The sequence below is a fragment of the Panthera tigris genome, chromosome D1, assembly GCF_018350195.1.
Source record: "Panthera tigris isolate Pti1 chromosome D1, P.tigris_Pti1_mat1.1, whole genome shotgun sequence".
Taxonomy (NCBI): Eukaryota; Metazoa; Chordata; class Mammalia; order Carnivora; family Felidae; genus Panthera; species Panthera tigris.
The window spans coordinates 109,922,667-109,943,429 of record NC_056669.1 but is presented as its reverse complement, the minus strand read 5'-3'; the positions used below and the strand labels follow the sequence as shown (position 1 = coordinate 109,943,429).

The 20,763-nt window shown below is 57.9% G+C and overlaps 1 protein-coding gene and 1 long non-coding RNA gene across 2 annotated transcripts in view; one reads left to right on the top strand and one right to left on the bottom strand.

Annotated features, from left to right (window-relative positions):
- LRP5 (LDL receptor related protein 5) overlaps positions 1–20,763 on the bottom strand; it is a 102,200-nt gene that overhangs the window by 10,740 nt on the left and 70,697 nt on the right. Inside the window, exons 9-18 of the mRNA XM_042957788.1 lie at positions 19,880–20,169; positions 18,920–19,146; positions 17,413–17,597; positions 14,782–15,105; positions 13,356–13,555; positions 8,931–9,139; positions 7,575–7,765; positions 6,733–6,942; positions 3,717–3,842; positions 719–955 (exon numbers count right to left, since the gene is read on the bottom strand). Of these exons, the coding sequence (XP_042813722.1) occupies positions 719–955; positions 3,717–3,842; positions 6,733–6,942; positions 7,575–7,765; positions 8,931–9,139; positions 13,356–13,555; positions 14,782–15,105; positions 17,413–17,597; positions 18,920–19,146; positions 19,880–20,169 (2,199 nt within the window). The remainder of the gene's footprint in view (positions 1–718; positions 956–3,716; positions 3,843–6,732; positions 6,943–7,574; positions 7,766–8,930; positions 9,140–13,355; positions 13,556–14,781; positions 15,106–17,412; positions 17,598–18,919; positions 19,147–19,879; positions 20,170–20,763) is intronic.
- LOC122231014 lies at positions 809–3,325 on the top strand. Its single transcript, XR_006208121.1, has 3 exons — positions 809–895; positions 1,884–1,959; positions 3,024–3,325. It is a non-coding gene; the product is annotated as an uncharacterized LOC122231014 (long non-coding RNA).

Genomic DNA, 20,763 nt, shown 5'->3' with positions numbered 1-20,763 from the left:
TGTCGTTTATAAAAGGGAAATTCAGAGAACGCCCAGAAACAGAGGTTAAGGTTAAACAGAGGTTAAGACCTCACTGCTAAGGTCTAAAGGAAGATCCTGCTGGTCAGAGTGGACCGAGATGACTGAAGCACATCTTTTTGTCACGTTCGGCTCACCGGGTTGCTAGAAACCACCCAGGAACAAGCATTATCCCACAGACTGCCCTGTGGAGGGCAGCGCTGCCTTTGGGGACGGGGATTTATCCAGCTGACTACTGGATTTGCCTGGGGTTTTTGTGAAACTCTTGAGCCAGGGGCGGAAGGCAAGTCGACTCTCCCAGCCTGCCTTGGGGCCAAACTACTTGGCAGGACAGGGTGGGTGGCAAAGTTTTCCTCGGTAGGCCTACGAATAACATTTTCCTCTCCCAACCTGAGGATTTAGCGATTTCGCTCGGGACAAACGTTCTACCCTACTCTTGCGTGGCCAGCCTGGGTTCACGCTCCGGGAGGACGACAGGACAGGTGGCTTGCAGGGGGCGGGAGAATCTCAGGAAGGGGGCAGCCAGGATGAGGCAGGGGAGGGCGGGGGTGGGGCAGGGCCTGTGAGGGTCGTGGTCCAAGCCAGGGTCGGGCAAAGGCGGGGGCGGGGCCAGCGGGCAGGGGCGAGCCAGTAGGCGTGCCCATCCCCCCCACGGGGTGCCGGGGGCGGGGCCAGCGGGCGAGGGCGGGGCCGCTCTCACCGTCGCAGTCCGCCTCATCCGAGCGGTCCTGGCAGTCGGCCTCGCCGTCGCAGCGCAGGCGCAGGTCGACGCACTGGCCCCGCGCGCAGGGGAACTGGGCCGCCGAGCACACCGGGCAGCCCTCCTCGTCGCTCTGGTCGTCACACTCGGGGAAGCCGTCGCAGCGCCAGGCCCCAGGTATGCAGTCGATCTCCCCAGTGGCACACGCGAACTGGTCTGGCGAGCACGTGGGAGGCTCTGCAGAGAACAGGAACACCATCACGCCCCGCCCCGCCGGGCCATGCGCGGTTCAATCAGTGGAGGCCCGCGCGGTCTCCACTGCAATGTGACCTGCCGCCGTGAATCTTCTTTGTTGCTTTTTTTTTTTTTTTTTTTTTTTTTACCGTAGAGGGGATAGGGGGGTGTTCGGGAACCTGGGTTTGAAGCAGCAGGTACTACACCAAGTTGAGCAGAAAACGCTCTGGGCTGGAAACTCGACCCCGACCGCTGAGAAGCCGGGGCACAACCCCTTCGTGTGAGTCTCCATCCCCTCACATGCAACTCAGGGCACTGGGTTTCTGAGGATGCCCACGGTACCCCCAACTGGAGCCCTGCCTTTACCTGCCTGGGGTCCCAGGCTGGGCTGCCAGTCTGCTGCACCGTGTGCACGTCCGCCTGGCCACACCTGAGTGTCCATTGTGCGCACACACGCACGTACACATGCACACCCCTTAGGAGATGAAGGGTCAGAAAGCAGGTGCTCAGGACCAGCACCTGTTACAGGTCTGGGGCAGCTGCTGCAGTGGGACTGGGACTTGGTGGGACCCACGGACACGGCGGGGGCCGGTGGAGGACCTGCAGGGTGCCTTGCTGAGGAGTGAGCTAAGGAGAGGCAGGAAGGCGAGGATACCACGGTGAGGGGGTGCAAGGAGGAGTAGGAAGGCTCCCAATGGAGGGAGTCACCTGAAGATGGGGAGCTGGGTGGGTGGAGAGGAGACCTGGGGCCACCTCCTACCAGCTGACCACGGTGAGTCGTTCCACTCCTCAGATCCAACTTCCTCAGCACAGGCCAAGTGCAGGCCAGGACATGGTTGGGGCGCAGGGTGGGACAGGAGGGAGGTGGACAGGTCTGGGGTTGAACCTAGCCCCCCTCGGCAACTGTATAACCAGACAACCCCCCCCCCAGCTCCCCCGATCGCCATTTCCTCGTCTCTGAAACAGCAGCGGCAACGCTAGACCCACGCGCCTCATGGGACAGCAAGGTGAGTGTAGATGTGTGTGGCCGTGCCGACTCGGGAAGGGCTCAAACAGCTTTCACGATGGCGTGCTGAGAATGCTGTCTGGCTCCTGCCACTTCACGAGGCACGAGGGTCCACGTCACCCCTGAGAGCCCCTCGGAGCTCTTATCCTTCTGTGCTGTCCCCAGAGAAGTAGCCAGGCATCAAGTCTGAAGGGCCAACGGCAGGGGAGGGGCAGAGGGGCATGTCATTCAGGAGCCCCAGGGCTGTGGTCCAAGGGAGAGCAGAGCAGCCCCCTTTGTGCAGCCCCCTCTTTTCCAGGGCAGCCTGGACATCTGTGGGAGTGGCAGAGCCACTCAGGCCACAAAGCCACTTGAGCCCTGGGGCTGGAACCTGGGAGAAAAGCCATAAAGACACTCAGGAGGGTCAAAGTGGCCCCCAGCAGGGACAGCCACAAAATGTCCCCTCTGCTCTCAGCAAAGCTCTCTGGGGTTCACAGTGTGAGAAAGGACCAGCGAAAGCTCCTGTGGCCCTACCCCTTGAGCTCCTTGGCAATGGACAGTCTCTCCAGGGGCAAGGCCAGCTGAGGACAGGCATCTGTGTTGTACTGGTGGGCATGTGCTGTCTTCTGTGTAAGACACAGTGTGGGTGCCGTAAGGGGTGAGGATAAGCAGAAAAGGGGCAGGATAAAGACCAGCCCCCAGGAGCTCACAGAAGAGAAGGGGAGATGAGAAGATCCAATGTGACCTGGGGGACACTGAGGGCAGCAGAGAGGAAGCCCCAGGATTTGGGCTTCATCACAAGTGACAATAACAGTTGTCCCTTTTTCTTACTACTGCCCAGTGTCCCACAAGTAATAGCAGCTGGCATTCCCGTGTGCCACGTTGCGGACCATGCAAAGTGCTCGTTACTTAATGTCACAACAACTCCAAGGTAGGCACTCTCGACTGCTCTATTTTGCAGAAGAGAAAGTGGAGGCTCAGAGAGGGCAAGTGACCAGCTCGGGATTGCTGGGAAGTGGTAGGGCTGGGATCTGAACCAGGTCTGTCTGACCTTAAAGCTTATATCCTTGACCACTCCCCACTCAGCTTTAGGGAAAGAAGAGAATCAAGCATGGAAGGAGAAAGAAAAGACAAAACTACAAAAAGAAAACAGATAAGCCTGCTACTGGAGTTGCAGACTTCAGCACCCCTGCCTGACAGCTCACAGGCAGTCAGGGGGAATACAGACGGCTTGAACAACACCATCCGTCAACTGGATCTAACTGATGTCTACAGAACACTTCCCCCAATAGGAGCAGATGACACATTCTTCTCAAGCTGACATGGAACACTCACCAAGAAAGATCACATGCTGGGTCATAATATTAAAAGGATAGAAATCATAAAAAGTACGTTCTCTGACCACAGCGGAATTAAATAGAAATCAGTAACAGACTAATAGCTGGGAAATCCCCAAATATTTTGAAATTAAACAACACACTTCTAAATAACTCAGGGGACAAAGAAATTGTCTTAGGAGAAATTTTAAAACATGTGAACAAATTGAAGAAGATATAATTTATCAAAATTTGTAGGATGCAGCAAAAGCAGTACTTAGAGGGAAATTCATAGCCCCGAATGCATACCCTGGAACAGAAAGGCAGATGAAGGGAGAGTTGGCCCTGGAGAATGGATGCCACATTGAGTGTGACTTTAAAAGGATGCTGGGCAGAGACCTGGCAGGCAGGGAATCAAGTCCCTGTCCGGTGTCCCAAGAGAAAGTGCTGAGGTCACACCTACCACCACAGGTCAGCAGGTTCTGCAGGAGCACGAGGTGGACTGGGCATGAGCACCGTGGTGTCCCGTCACCCTTGGCAATGCAGATGTGGGAGCAGCCACCGTTGTCCCGGGCACATGGATGGGCCGCTGCGGAGACAAAGAGAGAGAGGGGGTCAGGCTCGGCCTCTCACCTCAGGCCTGTAGCCCCAGGGTGCTGGAAACTAGGGCCAGGCAAGAACTCACAAGAATGGTCACTCCTATAGGCCAGGCCCCTGCAGTTAATCCCACTTAATTCCCGGGGCAGCTGACAGAGTCTACTTCCATTAACGTGCATTTTACAGACAGGAAAACGAGAGGCTGAAAGCACTCACAGAACTGGCCCAACACCACACCCTAGCCCGTCTACACTAGCTCCCACTGCTCCCACAACCATCACTCTACACTGCCTGTCTCTCACGGTGTAGTGCACCACCCCCCACAAACATATGTCCACGTCCTAATGCCTGGAACCTGTGAATGTGACTTTATTTGGAAAAGGGGTCTTCACAAATGTAATCAAATTAAGGCTCTGGAGATGAGGTCATCGTAGATTTTCGGGGTGGGCCCTAAATGCAACAACAGATGTCCTTATAAGAGCCCCAGAAGAGGTGAAGACACAGACACAGGGGAGAAGTCTGTGCAGGGACTGTCTCTGTCTCTGTCTCTGTCTCTGTCTCTCTCTCTGGAGCCCCACTGGAACCATGTGGGCCCAAGGAGCACCTGCAATCACCACAATGTGAAGGACACACAGAGCCGCCCCAGCCCACAGCCCCCAGAGCAGGCCACAGGCCTGCTGACACCTTGACCTCGGACGTCTGGCCTCCAGGCTGTAGGAGAACACACTTCTGTTGTGTTAAGTCACCCAGTTTGTGAAGACTTGTCATGGCCACCACAGGAAGCAAATACACATGGGGATAAATAGCAGGACGGCACGTCCCCAGGGAACTTGCGGTTTTCGATTCAATTAACCGAATTACCCAACACCTGAACAGGAAGACGCCGAGGAGGGTGGCTGCCCTCCCCCAGGCGAGAGGAAAGGAAAAAAAGCACTATCCCCCGCCCCACGGAAAAATCAGTGTCCTGCCTCAACCTCGGGGGTTAAGAGTTTAAAGTGACAGAAGTCATGGTTTAGAGCAGAGGTCAGCAAACTTTCTCTAAACGAGAAAGTAAAGGGTTTGGGCTCGATGGGCCAGACCATCTGTCACAAGTCTGCCAGCTGTAACACAAGGGTGGCCATGGGTGATGTGCAAACCAATGGGCGTGGCTGTGTGCCAATAAAACTTTATTATAAGATCAGGTGATGTCCAGATGGGGCCCAGGGGCTGTGGAGCGCCACGCCTGGTTTAGAGTTTAGCTGTAGAATTTCGTGGGTAAGCAGGTTGGGTGCTCCACGTCCCAGGTAAATATGGGAGCGCTCACTCAAGGATCTCCCACCCTCACCCAAAACAAGGAGCCTCTCCCTAGACATCACACGTTGGCACTCATGGGGACATCCCAGTTTCCAGTTTCATCCCTGTTTGTTAAACATTTCCTGGCTCTCCCAGCCCCTCAGGTCCAAGGACCTGCTGGTCGGCCTGCCTGGCTTTCTGCCAACACCGGCAGGTCTGGGCATTCGTGGGCTCAGTGTTCACCATGGTGAATGGTTCTGAAGGCTGTGACACCCAGTAATCAGTGGCTTCCCTGAGAATGGTGTAAGGGGCCAGGGAAACTCAGGCATTCTCACCCCTATCCATTGGGTGCCTCAGCTATCCGGAAGCCGTTGGCCCAGTGACTTCACTTAGGCAGGACCTGGCCAAGAACCCACAAGGACAGAAACCAGCCACCCGGCAGTCAACACAGAAGTGGCCAATTCGCTCCATCGGAGGTCACGCCCCCAAGCTCAGAGCAGGGAGCCTCACGACCTCACTCAGAGCCACGTGTTTGGACTCCACACATAACTCTGATGAACTTGATCTGCCCAACCCACTGGGGGTAAGCTTCAGAAAAGCCAGTGAAGAAACAGGGGCTCTGCCCTCAGATCCAAGCCCTGCCATGTTGATCAGCCCGTTGACGGGGAAGTTAATACCCTTTCTAAGCCCCGCCCTCCTCAGGTATAATGCAGAATTAGGGCAAAACAACACAGGCAACATAGTGATGCACTGAGCACAGGGCCTGGGGGCTAAACGGTCAGAGCAGCTTTGCAGAGCAGGGAGGCCGAGAGAAGCTTATCCACGCAAAGTGCCACACCTGACCCTGGGTGGGGGCCGAGGAAGTAGCAGGAGTTACTCAGAGCAGAGGAAGGCGAGCAGAGACAAGGACTCCAGGGACGGGACACGTGGCCAGCGGGAGCGTGAGGGGCCCAGGTGAGGCGGCAGGTGGGGCAGCCCCCCCATCCCGGGCCTTGAAAACAGGGAGCTCGAAGATGGCCAGACCAGGGGCATCGCAGGACAGGGACAGCGATGGCCCTGCTCACCGCTCTGTCCACGCAAGCAGCTGGCAGCTGGGGTGTATTTACTGAAAGCAGAGTGAGAAAGACAGACAGACAGATACATTTTCCTGTGTCCACCTATAGTCCTACACAGAGCGGGTGGAGAAACCAGAGGTCCCAAGTGTAGGGGTCCTGATCTCCCAGCCCTTGGGCACAGCCCAGACTGTCGGAGGCAGAATCCTAAAATGCCTCCAATCTCCCAGCCTAATCCCCAACACGGCGGATGGGGTTCTGCTGTAATTAATGAAAGGGGACGCTAATTTAAAAGTGGGTGACTCTCAGGGGACCCTGGAAAAGCCGAGCAGATTGTCCGGCTGGTAGCAGACGAGGAAGTCAGGTTCGGATCTGTTGCTGAGATGGAGAGGCATACTGAGGACCCGAGAGTGGCCTCTGCCAACAGCCGGTCAGCCCGCAGCCCTCACACTGGCCAGCCTCCTACTTTCTCCGAGGGGCCGGTTCAGGGCTCTGCACAGGTGCCCCCCCTCCGGTCGGTCGGGGACCTGCCCACGACACTGCCCGCCCTCCACGTACAGAACTCCTCCAGGCTGATATCCTCCACGGCGTGGATGCCGGTCAGGTGGGCCACCCGGCCCTGGACTCGAGTCCGCTTGTCCCCGGTGGTCTTCTCCACACGCTCGATCATCTGCTGCTGGCGGTCAATCCAGTACAGGTGCTGGCCCAGCACGGTCAGGCCCACGGGCTGCACGATGCTGGCATCCTCCAGGGTCAGGCGGTTGGCCCCTGCAAGTGGGACAAGTGCCCCCCGAGTGGCCACTGACCCTGAGCGCTCAGCCCACGCTCAGCTCGGAACACAGGGCCGCAGGGAGCCAGGGGAGGGCGGGGGGAGGGGGGGGGTGGATTCTGTGCTCTGGCCGGGGCCAGGAGCTGGAGCGGATTCCCAGGAAGCTGGCCGACCTGGCACCTGGGCTGACCCCTCCCTGCAAGCACAGTGCTGCCCCCCCTCCCCTCCCCTGCCCCGCGTACGGAAGAAAAGCCCCTCTAAGCAGGTCTCCAGCCCAGAGGCATCCGGGTCTAAGGCGGCCCAGGGCAGAGCGGCCACAGGGTGGGTGCTGGAGGCAGAGGGGTCAGACTCCTGTCCAGGCCCACAGTGTGGGACCCTGGCAGGTCACCCACCCTCTCTGAGACGCGTCTTCTGCCCCGCCACACGGGGATCATTCAGGACCCACGTCCTGGAACTCTCAGATGATAATAGTAGGCGGTAGAGACATAAAGCCCCAGCATGTCGCCCGCCTGACGAACATGGCGGCTGCCCCCACTGTTCCCGATGACAAGGAAGGCCGGGTGTCCCCGGGAAGGTCAGACGTGTGGGTTGCCGAGGGACCCGATCCCTGGGGAGGCCCCAGGGCGCCTACCTGACAGGTCGCAGCTTTCGATACGCTTCAGGTCCGCGTCCACCCAGAAGAGCTTGCCCAGCCTGTTGTCCACCACGAGGGCCACGGGGCGGATGAGGCCCGTGGTGAAGAGGACCTCACGCTCGGTGCCGTCCAAGGCCGCTCGCTCAATCTTGGCGGCTCGGTCCTGCATGTTGGTGAAGTACAGGTACCTGGGGGAGGGGAGCAGGTGAAGGGTGTTGAGTCCCCCCCATCCCCCACTGGGAACGAGCTCGCCAGGCGCCAGATAGACCAGCCCCTGACCCCGCGGCCATCCAGCCGGGCTTTGGAAAGTCACCAGGCACAAGGCCCCGGCCTCCCAGGGCTCGCCCCCCAGGCCCTATGGGGTTCAATGTCCCCCCGAGAATTCCCATCCACCCAGAACCTCAGAAGGGGACCCATAATTGGAAGCTGAATCTTTGTAACGCAGTTACGGTGAGGCCATCTGGTCAAAGAACACCCGGAGCCCCCAGAAGCTGGAAGAGAGACAAGAAAGGATCCCCGCAGAGCCTCTGAAGGGGGCACAGCCCTGCCACCGCTTGACGTTAGATTTCTGGCCTCTGGAATCGTGAAAGAACAAACATCTGCTCTTTTCACCTCCCCCGGCTTGTGGTCATTTGCGGCGGCAGCCTTGGGGACCAGCGCCCACCCCAGAGGCTGCAGCAAAGGAGCCCCTGCCTCCGTGGATGCCAGCCTCGAGGGAGACTCATCAGCTTGCGGAAGAACCGCTAGGCTTGTGCTCCCTGAGCACTCGTGTGCCGCGGGGGCTGACATCACCATCGTCCTTCTCGGAAGAAGACACCGCACCCCTGAGGTCACTCCACCTGCCTGGGGTCACGGGGGCAGTAAGCGACAGGGTCAGGATTCCAACTTGGGTCTGCCCGGCCCAGGACGTGGGGTCGCGCTGGCCGTTGCCCGGCACGAGCTCCACCAAGCGGAGCCCCCAAAAATCTGACTCCCGCCTGGGGCGGCGGCCGTGCACGAACCTTCCTGCGCTCAGCCTTGTTTCTGAGCTTTACGGCACGTGGCTTTAAGGCTCCCCCTCGCCCTGGTTATTATTCCCTTTGGGACCCTCCACGTCTGTCTACCTCCTCGTGGAAGGAAGAAGCTCCCGGGAGTCGAGGCTGTGCCCAGGAGGGTAGTGAGCTCCCGGTGGTGAGACGTATTCAAATAGCCAGCCCCCAGCTGGGATGCTATGGAAGGGATTTTTGCTCAGGGTTCAAATTTGATGGGGATGGTGCAGAACCTATGGATTAAAACTTCTATCCTTCCCGGGTCTCCCTGCCCTGGGGTGCAGCACCCCACACCGCGGTGCCCGCCCACCCCACCGCCTCGCACCCTCGCTCGGCGTTGACGACGATGGCCCGTGGCTTGTCGCGGTCCCCACGGAGCACCACACCCATGGCGTCTCCATTCAGCCGGTGGACGTTGATGGTGTTGGTGGCCTCACACGTCCAGAACAGCGTCCGGCTGTAGATGTCGATGCTGAGGTCATGGGGCTGCCTGTCCGGGTTTTGGCTCTGGCTTGGAGAGGTCAAAACGAAGGGCTGCATGTAACACAGGAAGAGATGGGCGTTGGCTACGGGCGTCACGGGAGGGCAGAGGCCTCGGTGCCCGAGTTCAGACTGAAAGTCGATCTCCGACCCTGCGTCTCGACCTTTCCTGTCGGATCAGCACTCCCCCACGTGCCCGCTTGAGAGGGAACCTGATCACGGAGAGGTCCCAGAAGGGCCCTCGCCCCTCGGCTCGGATCTCCAGCCCACCCCTCGGCAAACTCCCGGCGGACTGTCCGCTGCCACGCCCTCCGGGTCCCGTTCCTGCCCCGGAAGGGCCGCCTGGTGGCTCGACAGTCAGCCCAGGGGCACAGCCTCCTTCTCGAGAGACATCTCTCTTCTCGCTCATCGTCTTGGGCTCATGCTTTGGGAGTAAGACCTTCAAGTCTTGTTATTTGTTCAACTCAGGGTGACAGGACCACAGGTGTACAGAACAGAGTTCCACCTCTCACGGCCCCTTCCCCGAAGGAGAGGCCGGGGGTGTGGGCCCGGGTGGGGGTGCGTGATGACACGCAGTGCCTGTCCCGAGCAAGGGGCCAGCCGCCCCCCCGGCAGTGGTTCTGTCTACACTCTCTGGGTCTCTGCCCTGCCAGAGAACTCTGCCTGACTCTGTGCCACCTGCTGTATCTCAGGGGGTTCCATGAAATGCCGCGGAGGAAGGGAGAGCCCGAGGTCACCCTCATCTGCCTTACAGACCAGAAGCCTCACTCCCTGGTGGATCTGGGCCCCTTGGGTTACCCCGAAAGACTGTGTTCAGGTTCTCAGGTGATCTGAGCTGGTGCAGGGCGGGCTTCCCCGGACTGCTACCAATGGTTTGGATGAAAAGTCCCTTCCTCTGAGGGCATCCTTAAGATGATGCTGTCACAAGAGCTCACTGCAAACTTCCTTTATCTCTTTGGCAGTCACTGAAACGAAGTCCCCTGGTGGCAAGAAGGGGCTTGCAGCCAAAAAGAAGCCCCTTCACCAGGCCCAGCCTCTTGAACCCAGCTGGAAGGGTACACCTCCCCCCCTCCCCGACACACACACACACACACACACACACACACACACACTCACACACACACACACACACACAGTCCCACTGGGCGGCTAGCAGTGTGTGACTCACATCTGAACACAGAGCCCTTCTTTAAAGGGTCGTGTGCCTCTGCAGGTGATAACACCCACCTCCCCAAGAGCTGGGCGCTCTGGGAGCCGAGCATCTGCTCCAACTGGGCACATCCCTTTCCCCCGAAGCACAGACTCTGGCCCCTGAGACCACAGCCCAGGGCAACTGACGGGCTGGGACTGAAGCAAGACTGCAGCCCAGCCCCGGCCGTGTCCCGGGCATCAACCCTGACTTTGGGACGCCAGCCATCAGAACAGGCAGCTGAGAAATGCACGGGGTGTGAGGTGACACGCTGCCCACACCTGTCCTCAGGCAGACGGATGACTGTCCAGTTATAAAACCGGAACTCCACGAATGCAAGATTTCTTAATAGAATCCTATTCGAGGCCACAGTCAACACCCCACCTCCTCCCCAGGACAGAGTAGCACCTAGCCACGTGGGGGCATCCACAGGGGTGCTGTCACAACAGCCCAAAGACCCAGCGTCCATCAGTGGAAGGACAGAGAAGCAAACCGTGGTCCACCCACACAATGGAGCGTTTTCAGTCTTAAGAGGAAGACAATTCTAACACCTGCTCTGATACGGATGAACCCTGAGGACATTATGCTAAGCGAAAGAAGCCAGTCACACACACACACAAATAAATAAACACTGCATGATTCCACTTATATGAAGTACTTAGAATATAGTCAGATTCGTAGAGACGGAAAGGAGAAGGGAGGTTGCCTTAGGGTGGGGGAGGGGGAGGGGGAGTCAGTGTTTCATGGGGACAGGCTTCCAGTTTGGGGAGATGACCGAGATCTGGAGATGGTCGGGGGTGACGGCCACAGGACAATGTGTGCGCTTCGCGCTGCTGAGCTGTGTACTTGGAAATAATTAAGATGATAACTTTTGTGTATATTTACTACCCTGAAAAAGTTTACTAGGAAAACAACTTAGCCAAAGTAGGTAACAACTTAAAACGTCGTCTTTGGGGCTCAGGGATGCCCCTAATAAAGGATCGAAGCCAGTAGAGGGTAGAGTTTTACAAGATGCACAGGGAGGGAAACAGATGTTTTCCAAATGAAGTAGGAACCCAGAAGGTGTTTCTTAAAAGGACTTTTCCTTCAAAGTCTTCCCTCGCATTTGCAGGACACCACGAACGAAGGGACCCTCTTGATGAGACTTTCAGGCAATTTGCGCCTGGTACCTTTCTCAGCAGGAAAGCCACCCATCATCAATTAACACCTCCCATTCTCCAAAGGACTCAAAGGGACTGTCACCTGCATGGTGGAGGGAAGAAAGGAATATATGCCCACCATTTCACCAGCTCTGCTCCCGCAGAGATGATACACAGCTGCCAAGGCTCTGCTGGAGCTTTTTTTTTTTTTTTTTTTTTTTTAAGTTTACTTATTTTATTTTGAGAGGTGGGGGAGGGACAGAGAGGGAGAGAGAGAATCCCAAGCAAGCTCCATGCTGTCAGTGTAGAGCACGATTTGGGGCTTGATCCCATGACCCTCAGCTCATGATCTGAGCTGTTATCGAAAGAGTCGGATGCTTAACCGACTGAGGCACCCAGGTGCCCCTCGGCTGGGGCTTTTTATTTTTTTTTTAATGTTTCACTTATTCTTAGAGACACGGAGCAGGAGCAGGGGAGGGGCAGAGAGAGAGGGAGACACAGAATCGGAAGCAGGCTCCAGGCTCTGAGCTGTCAGCACAGAGTCAGAAACGGGGCTCCAACTCACGAGCTGTGAGATCATGACCTGAGCCGAAGTCGGACGCTCAACCGACTGCCACCCAGGCGCCCCTAGGCTAGGGATTTTATCACCAACCGAGGACACAGACCTCAGAGGACAGCCTGTTAACTTCACATCGTCGTTGGATGCAGTACTTTGCCAGAAGCGATGCTGAGCCCGTACACACAGCCCTAGCACCCAGTTCGGGGTAGAAAATGGCCAAGTGAACTTTACTGACACAAAAGTCACCCCAAAATCTCCACCGGCAGCATTTCTCTGCATCGCTGTTGTAACAGTGTCGAGATTTCACCGTGACAACCTACGTGCCTACCCCGACCGTGGCCACGGAGCAGGTCAACATTTGGTTCCGTGGCTTCTGTAAAAGGAGTCCTTGAAAACAGGCACGGTGAGCCAGGCGCGTCCGTGAGCGAATGCCACACGAACGGAATGCCGGCCACCGCCGCCTGCCGTGTGGAGACTCTGAGTGGGCCCCGAGGCTGCAGTGACAACGTCCTTCATGGGACAGGCCACAGAAACCTAGCACGGAAGCCATCCGTTGTGCTGGAATAAGCATTCTGAAAAGGCGAATCTGTCGGGGTCAGTGAGTGATACGCCGGGGACGGCTGGAGCGCGACAGAGATTTCACCCTTGCCAACGCACAGGTCGTCCGTGAGAAACGCTCGGGGAACGCAGAGAAGGGCAGGGATACACGAGCACACACACCCCCCTCCCCAACTCCCTCCATCTCCCGTGGGCGGCGTCACGCCTGTGAGCGCTGGGCTCGTGACTTCCCGCCCGCCGTCCCGTCGGTTCACGCACACCCACGAGCTGCAGCCCTGCGCCCCCGCGTCCTCAGCAACTTCAGGTCTCTTCAAGGTAAAGCGCCACAGTCACTTAGGAGTTCCGTCTTGAACCACTGAACGTATGCAGAAAGGTGCACCTGTATTTACAACGTCCCTATCTTTTCTTCACGTGTCACCGGTGAGAGTTCAGAGTGCAGTGCACCTCGCCCCCTTCCCCCATCGCCCTGTCGTCTGCCTGTGTGATTCTGTGTCGTGCAGTGAGTTTTAGGAACGTAGATGCTGCGTTAAAGCAAACAGACTGTACGATTCCTACGAACTAAAAATAAATCCAGAATAACCAATACCAACTAGGCTTGCGCGAAATCACTGTGGGAAGAAAAAGAAAATCGCATTTCTGCATATAATCTAAGGGTTTCCCACTGCTCAGGATTATACCCTGCGATGACATAATTAGAACCCAAGCCGTTGTCGACGCGAGCTGTGCTCTGTTGGCAAAGCAAAGCGGAGGAGGGGAGGGGATGGAACTGCCATGGTGGGTTCCTCGCGGAAGTGACCCCCACACACCCCAACGGGTTACACTTGCCTGGGTCCCGTCGTCCTTGGCTCGCTTGATGTTCTGGCGCCCGTCCACCCAGTAGATGAACTTGTCCAGGGGGTCGTAGTCGATGGCCTTGACGTTCCTCAGCCCGTGCAGGGGTAGGATGAGGTCTGGGCTGTGCTGGTCATCGGGGATCATGCGGCTGATGGCACATTTCTGGCTGAACAGCAAGAAGGTGGTGGGTGCTAGAACAAGGCAAACAGATGAGGGGGCTGCGCGTCAGCATCCAGAGCCAAAGACGGGGTCGGCGGGGATGGACCGCGTCGCCCTTCGCGGCGGGGAAAGTGCTGGAAGGACCTAAAAGTACTTCCGGGGGTGGACCGTGGGGAATTTTCCTCTCTGCACGATGCGTGTCTCTGCTGTTTCAGTATCTCGTGAGTGCATGAGTTATTTTAAAGCAGATAGCAACTGATTTTTAACTTCCCAAGACTTAAGACAGAAGCAGGGAAATAGTAGCAAATAGTCCACTCCCACCCACAAATGCACTTGCTGCCTGGACAAGTGTGTGAGTTGCCGTAGGCCCACAGGTGGTCAAGTGAATGGTATGAGGTGAACGATGGCGTGGGAGGGGTCACCTCGTGGGGGTGTCAGTGAGCAAGACGGCCTCAGTGCAGAAACTGCACCGCTCAGAACGTTTAAGAGGCCAACAGCCACAGCCTGCCAGAATTCCAGTTGGGTGGCTTCAAACAAAGTCACGGCCCCCAGTCTGCCGGCCACAGGAGCAGAGACTCGAGTTACAGGCATCCCCGCTGGGTGATGGGTCACCTGCACCTGTGCTTGACCCCGCAAGGTCCTGGCCCCCAGGGGACGGGGACAACAGGACCAAAGGGAGCCCAAGAGCAGGGAGGCCCAGGCTGGACAGAGGACCCACTGCTTCATCAAGACACAAACACATGGGCCAAGCCCTCGGCTGAGACATTCCACGGGGGGGATCTTTGGACATAAAACACCGTCACTGGGGAGAGTACTCACTTACAGAGCCAGGCCTAGGCCTCTAGGTAACAGGCAGCGTATACAGTGCGAAACCTACTCAGCCACCCGTGAACACCCAGGCACCCCCAGAAAAGGAGCTCCTTTCTAGGGGCACCTGGGTGGCTCGGTTGGTGAAGCATCTGGCTCTTGATTTTGGCTCAGGTCATGATGTCGCAGTTGATGAGTTCAAACCCCGCGTCGGGCTTGTGTGCTGCCAGCTCGGAGCCTGGAGCCTGCTTCGGATTCTGTCTCCCTCTCTCTCCACCCCTCCCCTGCTTGTGCTTTCTCTCTCTCTCTCTCAAAGAGAAATAAAAACGTTAAAAAACAGATGAATCGATAAACGTTAAAAGAAAGAAAGGAAGCGTCTCTCTCCCTCGGCTCCCAGAACCAGCCTGATTTAACACGGGCGAGGGGTGCAGGAGCCAAGAAAGACACTCACGGCTGCAGTTGTGGCTGCTGGGGTCTAGGGTATAGTGTGAGGCGCAGCCACAACGGTGACCGCCAGGGATGGCGAGGCACAGCTGTCCACACTGCCCGTTGTTGTGCGTGCAATCGTTGAGGCCATCCTGGCGGGAAGAGTGGAACACCAGGATGTCCATCACGAAGTCCAGGTGGCCCTGGATGAGGGTGCGGTTCCGGCCACTGGTCTTGTCGGCCCTCTCGATGCTGTGCAGGTTCCAGTCTGTCCAGTAGATGTAATCGCTGTACTGGGTGAGGCCGAAGGGGTGTGGGAGGTCGTCGGCAATCACGACCCGCTCCTGACCTGCGTGGAGACACGCAGACGCGGCATCAGCAACACACAGCCGCCGCCGACCGGTTCAAAGCTGCCTGGCCACCCGGGTCAAGGTCCAAATGTTCAAGTGCTTTGGAAAACGAGCAGGGCCGGCTGAAGCCGGACGCCACCCACCCCGTGACCGGGCAACTCCCCTCCTATCCCGCAAGAGGAGCGCACGTGGGGTCCGCTCGGGCGACATCGATGCGGGTGCGCACGGCAGCAACTTTAAGAGCCGCGAGCGGGAAACAACCCAAATGCCCGCCCATCAGTCGTGCGGGTGAAAAACGGTGGGCAGCTGAAAGAAGCCAGACCCTAAAGAGCACGTGCTGTATGATCACCAGGATAGAAAGTTCTAGAACAGCAAAACCAGCACCTGGAGACAGAAGCCGGGGCAGCAACCACACCCTATACCCCAGCAGCGGAAGACCCTTGGAATGAACCGTGGGGTAACCCAACGATAGCACGGCCACGTGCAGAGCCCGCACGTGATACACCACGCACGGGGCTCTGTGTCAGTGTGGAGATTACTTAAAATCTCAGAGGGGCGCCTGGGTGGCTCAGTCGGCTGAGCGTCCGACTTCGGCTCAGGTCATGATCTCGCGGTCTGTGAGTTCGAGCCCCGCGTCGGGCTCTGTGCTGACAGCTCAGAGCCTGGAGCCTGCCTCTGATTCTGTCTCCCTCTCCCTCTGCTCCTCCCCTGTTCGCTCTCTCTCTCTCTCTCTCTCCCAAAAATGAATAAACGTTAAAGAAAAAAAATAATAAAATAAAATCTTAGAAAAGTTTTCTTTGAGACTAGGAAAAAACATGCCGCCACGTCAGTATTGGTTATCACGGGGCAGTGAAAATTAGGAATAATTCGCGTTTCTTCATATGGTTCTGTATTTTCGGAAAGTGTCTACGCTGACGATTTTGCCATTGGGAGAACGCCAGTTATTAAGAGGCTCCCTGACTGCTTCCATCAAATGCACATGTGCGCTCCCCGCCCCCCACCCCCAAGGGCCCTGCTGCAGGGACAGGTGTCCACAACCATCATGCGTGAGACGCGCTTTCACCCCAACAGCCCCAGGTCCGTGCTCCAGGCGCTGCTCGGCTCTCAGAAGCCCCGTGACCCACCCTTCATCCACCCGGGGGCCTTACTAATCGAGCGCTCGGTAAATGTCTGTGGCATTCAAAATGGAAAGCGTGCCACAGCAGAGTGCCAGCCAGGCCCACGACACGTGGCCACCCTCGGTCTGCAGGGTCCTGCAAGTCTCCAGGGTTTCCGTGGATTTCCGCCCGAGCGTGTCTTCGCTCTGGGGTAATTACTGAGCTTAATTATTTCAGGCAACCGCAGCTGTTCGGTGACTGGTTCCCCACATGCACCAACCAGCCTCTTGTCGTTCACTGCGGGCCTGGGGACACATTCAAACCTTGCCGTTGGCCTCAGAAGCCGGCACGGTGAGCGTGCAGGGGCGGGCGGGGGGGGGTGGTGGGTGGGGAGGGCGGCGGTGGTACAGCCCATCTGGAGCGGAAACCAGGATGCTGGGGCTGGGACAAGCCATTCAGCCATTCAGCCAGCCTGTGCCTTGGTTTCCTTACCTGTGAAATGGGCACAAGCACGCCCACCCCGGGGAGCAGCAGCGATCAGGAAATCAAGTTCTCCCCCTCACACAGGGCGGCCCCATCACCTGGTGCGTTACCGAGAGAACTAACATAACCACTCCCCTCCAGCGGAACAGAGTCTAGACTTGCACGCCCCGCCCCTACTGCTGGGTGACTTGAAATGAGGCATTTTTTTTCTCTTTTTTTACCTAATCCCAGGATGTCGCGTGTGGCCTGTGAGTGGTCCCAGCACAATGTCCAGCACGCAGTAGGTGCCCAGGGTCCAACGGAGATTAAACGTGTAGCCCTGGAATCTCTCTGTGACCTTGGGAAGATCCTGTGACCTCCCTGGGCCTCAGTTTCCCCATCAATGAAAGCCTACGCTGTGATACTGAAGGAGCAAACCGGACTCCTGGCACACGGCTTAGCTGGGACACGGCTCTCAGTAGGTGTGTAGGAAAGAGCTGTCACCCGGGGCCTCTGTCAACATGCCTACGGCAACAGCACCAGGGGGTGGAAAGGGACAACCCCAGGAGAAGAGAAGGCTGGACGAACAGCCAGGGGTGTGTCCACACCTCCTGTGGGGCCTCGGGACTTGCAGGCCAGAGGGGTCGGTGCAGCGGGGGCTGAGAGACGGCCAGCGCCCCGGCCCAGGGATGTCCCATCGCCGCAGGCCAAAGCCCCCGGCCCAGCAGGACCCCGCCTGGCCCTCACCCAGCATGTCGGACGACTCGATCATGTTGGTGTCCAGGTCCGTCCAGTAGAGACGCTGGTCAGCGTAGTCGATGGTCAGGTCGTTGGCCCGGCCCACCTTGTCCACCAGCGTCATGCAGTTGGTCCCGTCCATGAAGGCCCGCACGATCCTGGGCTTCCCGCCCCACTCGGTCCAGTAGACGTACCTGGAAGACACAGGGAGGGCAGCTCGGGCTCGGGTGCGTCCTCTTCTCGCTGCAGGGCAGCGGGGGGAGGGACACGACCCCCCCATCTCCTCTGCGTGGCCCCCACCAGCCTGAAGAAAGCCACATCAGTGACATCCCTTCAGGAAGCAGGGACGGGGCGACGTGCTCCCTCCAGATGCCGTCACCGGGCTGCCTCCCGAATTCCCACAGCAGTGCACCTGCAAGGTTAAGTGCGAACGCACCCGTTTACAGACACCAACTGGGTGCACAGATGGGGTGACCACGTAGCAGAATATCCAGGCTGGGACACTTTGGTAGCAGAGACAAACGCGAATCAAGCTGGCCAGGACGCCGCGGTGACAGGGGAAGCCAGGCTGGGCAAGACGTGGGCAAGTCAGGGTCCCCTCCCTCAACGAGGGCGGAAGACAAGCCTGCGGGGCCGGCAGGCACTGCCGGACTCACTGCTGGACTCAGCTCTCCTGCCCCCAGTGGGCCCTCCTTCCCTTTTCCGCAGCAGCTCCACAGAAGGAAGCCCCATTCCAGAACCGTGTATTACTTGCCCTTCCGCTAAAACCTGGGCCATTCGCTCTGCGCTGTCGTCCTAAAATCTTTCCTTCCCTAACAGAGCGTGTGACAGGCAGGGTCTGGGGCGTGCCATACACATCACTGATGCTTTAGGGGCGAGCACTGTGTCCGTCTGCACTCTGGTGCAGAGGGAGACGCGACCCTGGCCGCTCTGGCCCCAGTGCCCGGGGCAGGGCCCCCAGGCCGGTGGCAGATTAAAGTGGGTGCCTTGCGAGGCAGGTGAAACTCTGCCCAGGAGGCCTATAAGACGCCCTTTGCGAGCAGGCTGGAATCCAAGGACCTCAAAGCCGGCTCTGAGATGGAAAAGTCCGGCGACACGTGGCGGGGGAAGGAGCCCAGCTCTGCTCTCCCTGGCTACGTGACCTTCAGTAAGCCACTCAGCAACTCTGAGCCTCGGTTTCCACATCCGTAAAATCAGGGACAAAGACACTTGCCCCTCGCAGGCCCCCCCAGATGCTGTGCCGAGACAGCTCACGTAAAAGTACCCAGCGCGGCACCCGACACAGTGGCCGCCACTCCTTCCCTCGGCCTCAGTTTCCTCTCTGTGAGATGAACTGGATACATCCAAGGGTCCTACCAGCACCGGCCACCTCAAAGCTAGCGGGGGTCATTACCGCTCGAATCACAGAGCGCCCGCTGGACAGCCACCCCCCTCGGCCACGGGTCATCCCACGTCGGCTGACAGACAGAAGTGGGAGGGGACAGAGACGTGTGTGACAAGCAGAAATGGCTCTCACCCTTTGGTGGGGTCCAGGGCCAGTGACCTGGGGTTGTCCAAGTCCCTCCACACGAGGACCTGCCGGAACTGCCCGTCCAGCCGGGCCACTTCGATCCTGTTGGTCCCTGTGTCCGCCCAGTAGAGGTTCTGGCCCATCCAGTCGACGGCCATGCCTTCCGGGTAGTCGAGGCCAAACTCGATCACGTGCTCCACGGAGCTCCCGTTCATGAAGGCTCGGCTGATGGTCTGGGGGCAGGGGAGGAGGCAAGGGCCACGGGTTAGGAAGCGGCATTTGTGCAGACCTCTAACCAGGAGGTGCTTGGCCCACCTGGAACGCAATACCGACCACGTCTGGGGCCAGATCGTCACCAGCGACAGTTTTCAAATAAACGCTTGAAATGCAGCCAAATACAACTTTTTGTTAGGGGGAAAAAAAATGACTTGGTGATATTTAAACATTTACATTTTATGCGCGTATGTATATAGACACGTCCTTTTATCCAAACATCTACCTCGTGACATTTTATCTGGAGGAACCAATGTAACGCAAAAGATGAGAAGCTGCCGAAACGTCAGTGAGGCTTGTGCACAGAGGTGTTCACGACCGTGGTAATGGGGGTGGGGAACTGGAAGCCACCACAGCATTTAAAATAAGGGAATGGTGGGGCGCCTGGGTGGCTCAGTGGGTTAAGCATCTGACTTCGGCTCAGGTCATGATCTCACAGTTCGTGAGTTCGAGCCCCGCGTCGGGCTCTGCGTGGACAGCTCGGAGCCTGGAGCCTGCTTCGAATTCTGTGTCTCCCTCTCTCTCTGCCCCTCCCCTGCTCATGCTCTGTCTCTCTCTGTCTCAAAAATAAATAAAAACATTAAAAAAAAATAAAAAAAAAATAAAAGAGAACGTAAGACCTTTGAGGCAGGGCCGTCACCGGCAAGGTGTTCACGGCAAAGCCGTGCACGTAGGACCCCTTGCAGACTGTACCTTCAGGCTGACGTCCGTCCAGTAGATGTGATTGTTGGACACGTCGAAGTCCAGCGCGGAGGCCTCCTTGACGCCCGTGAGCGGGATGGCCACGTCATTGTTGTTGGTCTCCAGGGAGATCCTGTGGATGGCAGCCCTGCTCGTGAACACCAGGAAGGCCTCGGGGACGATGCAGGTCTTTGTGTCGCTCAGCAGCTCCAGGCCGATGGGGCAGCCGCACTTGGTCGCGCGGGGCGTGAAGAAACACAGGTGGCTGCAGCCCCCGTTCTTGTCCGCACACGGGTTGGTTCCTGGAAGGAAGCACAGCGGCTCTGAGCACGGGCAGCCCGGAGAGAGAGGCGTGCCTCGATCTGCCATCACACGTCCCTTCATCCCCGCCGGACGTCGAAGGGGGACACGAGGTGGGGATGACGGCCACCGTCCAGGGAAGGGGCGGTAACAATGACCCGGTGTGTGCGAACTCACGCCGTCCGGCCAGCAGCCTGGGAGGTGGGGGCCGTGCCCACCCCCGTTTTTCAAGCAGGGAAACTGAGGCCTGGAGAGGGGACAGGTGACACAGGAAGTAGCACAAATGTAAGAGTGCCACGTGACGGGACAAGTTACCCTTCCCTGGGCCTGGACTCCTGGCCCGCGGACCGGACCGATGCCCCGGACGGCCCCTCCAGTTCACCAATGCTCTGCAGCCTCCCACACTCGGGAGCCGCCCAGGGCCGCCAAAGGAGTCTCTTCTTTACAAAAGCAGACGGCACTTGACATGATCATTTATTTTTGGCCAGCCTGTTATTCTCACCTGCTGGGGTGCTGCTAAAAATCAGCTTTTAGTGTTAAGTATTTCAGCTAAAATAAAAGAATCTTTTTCCCCATCCCTCTCAGTAAATCCTCGG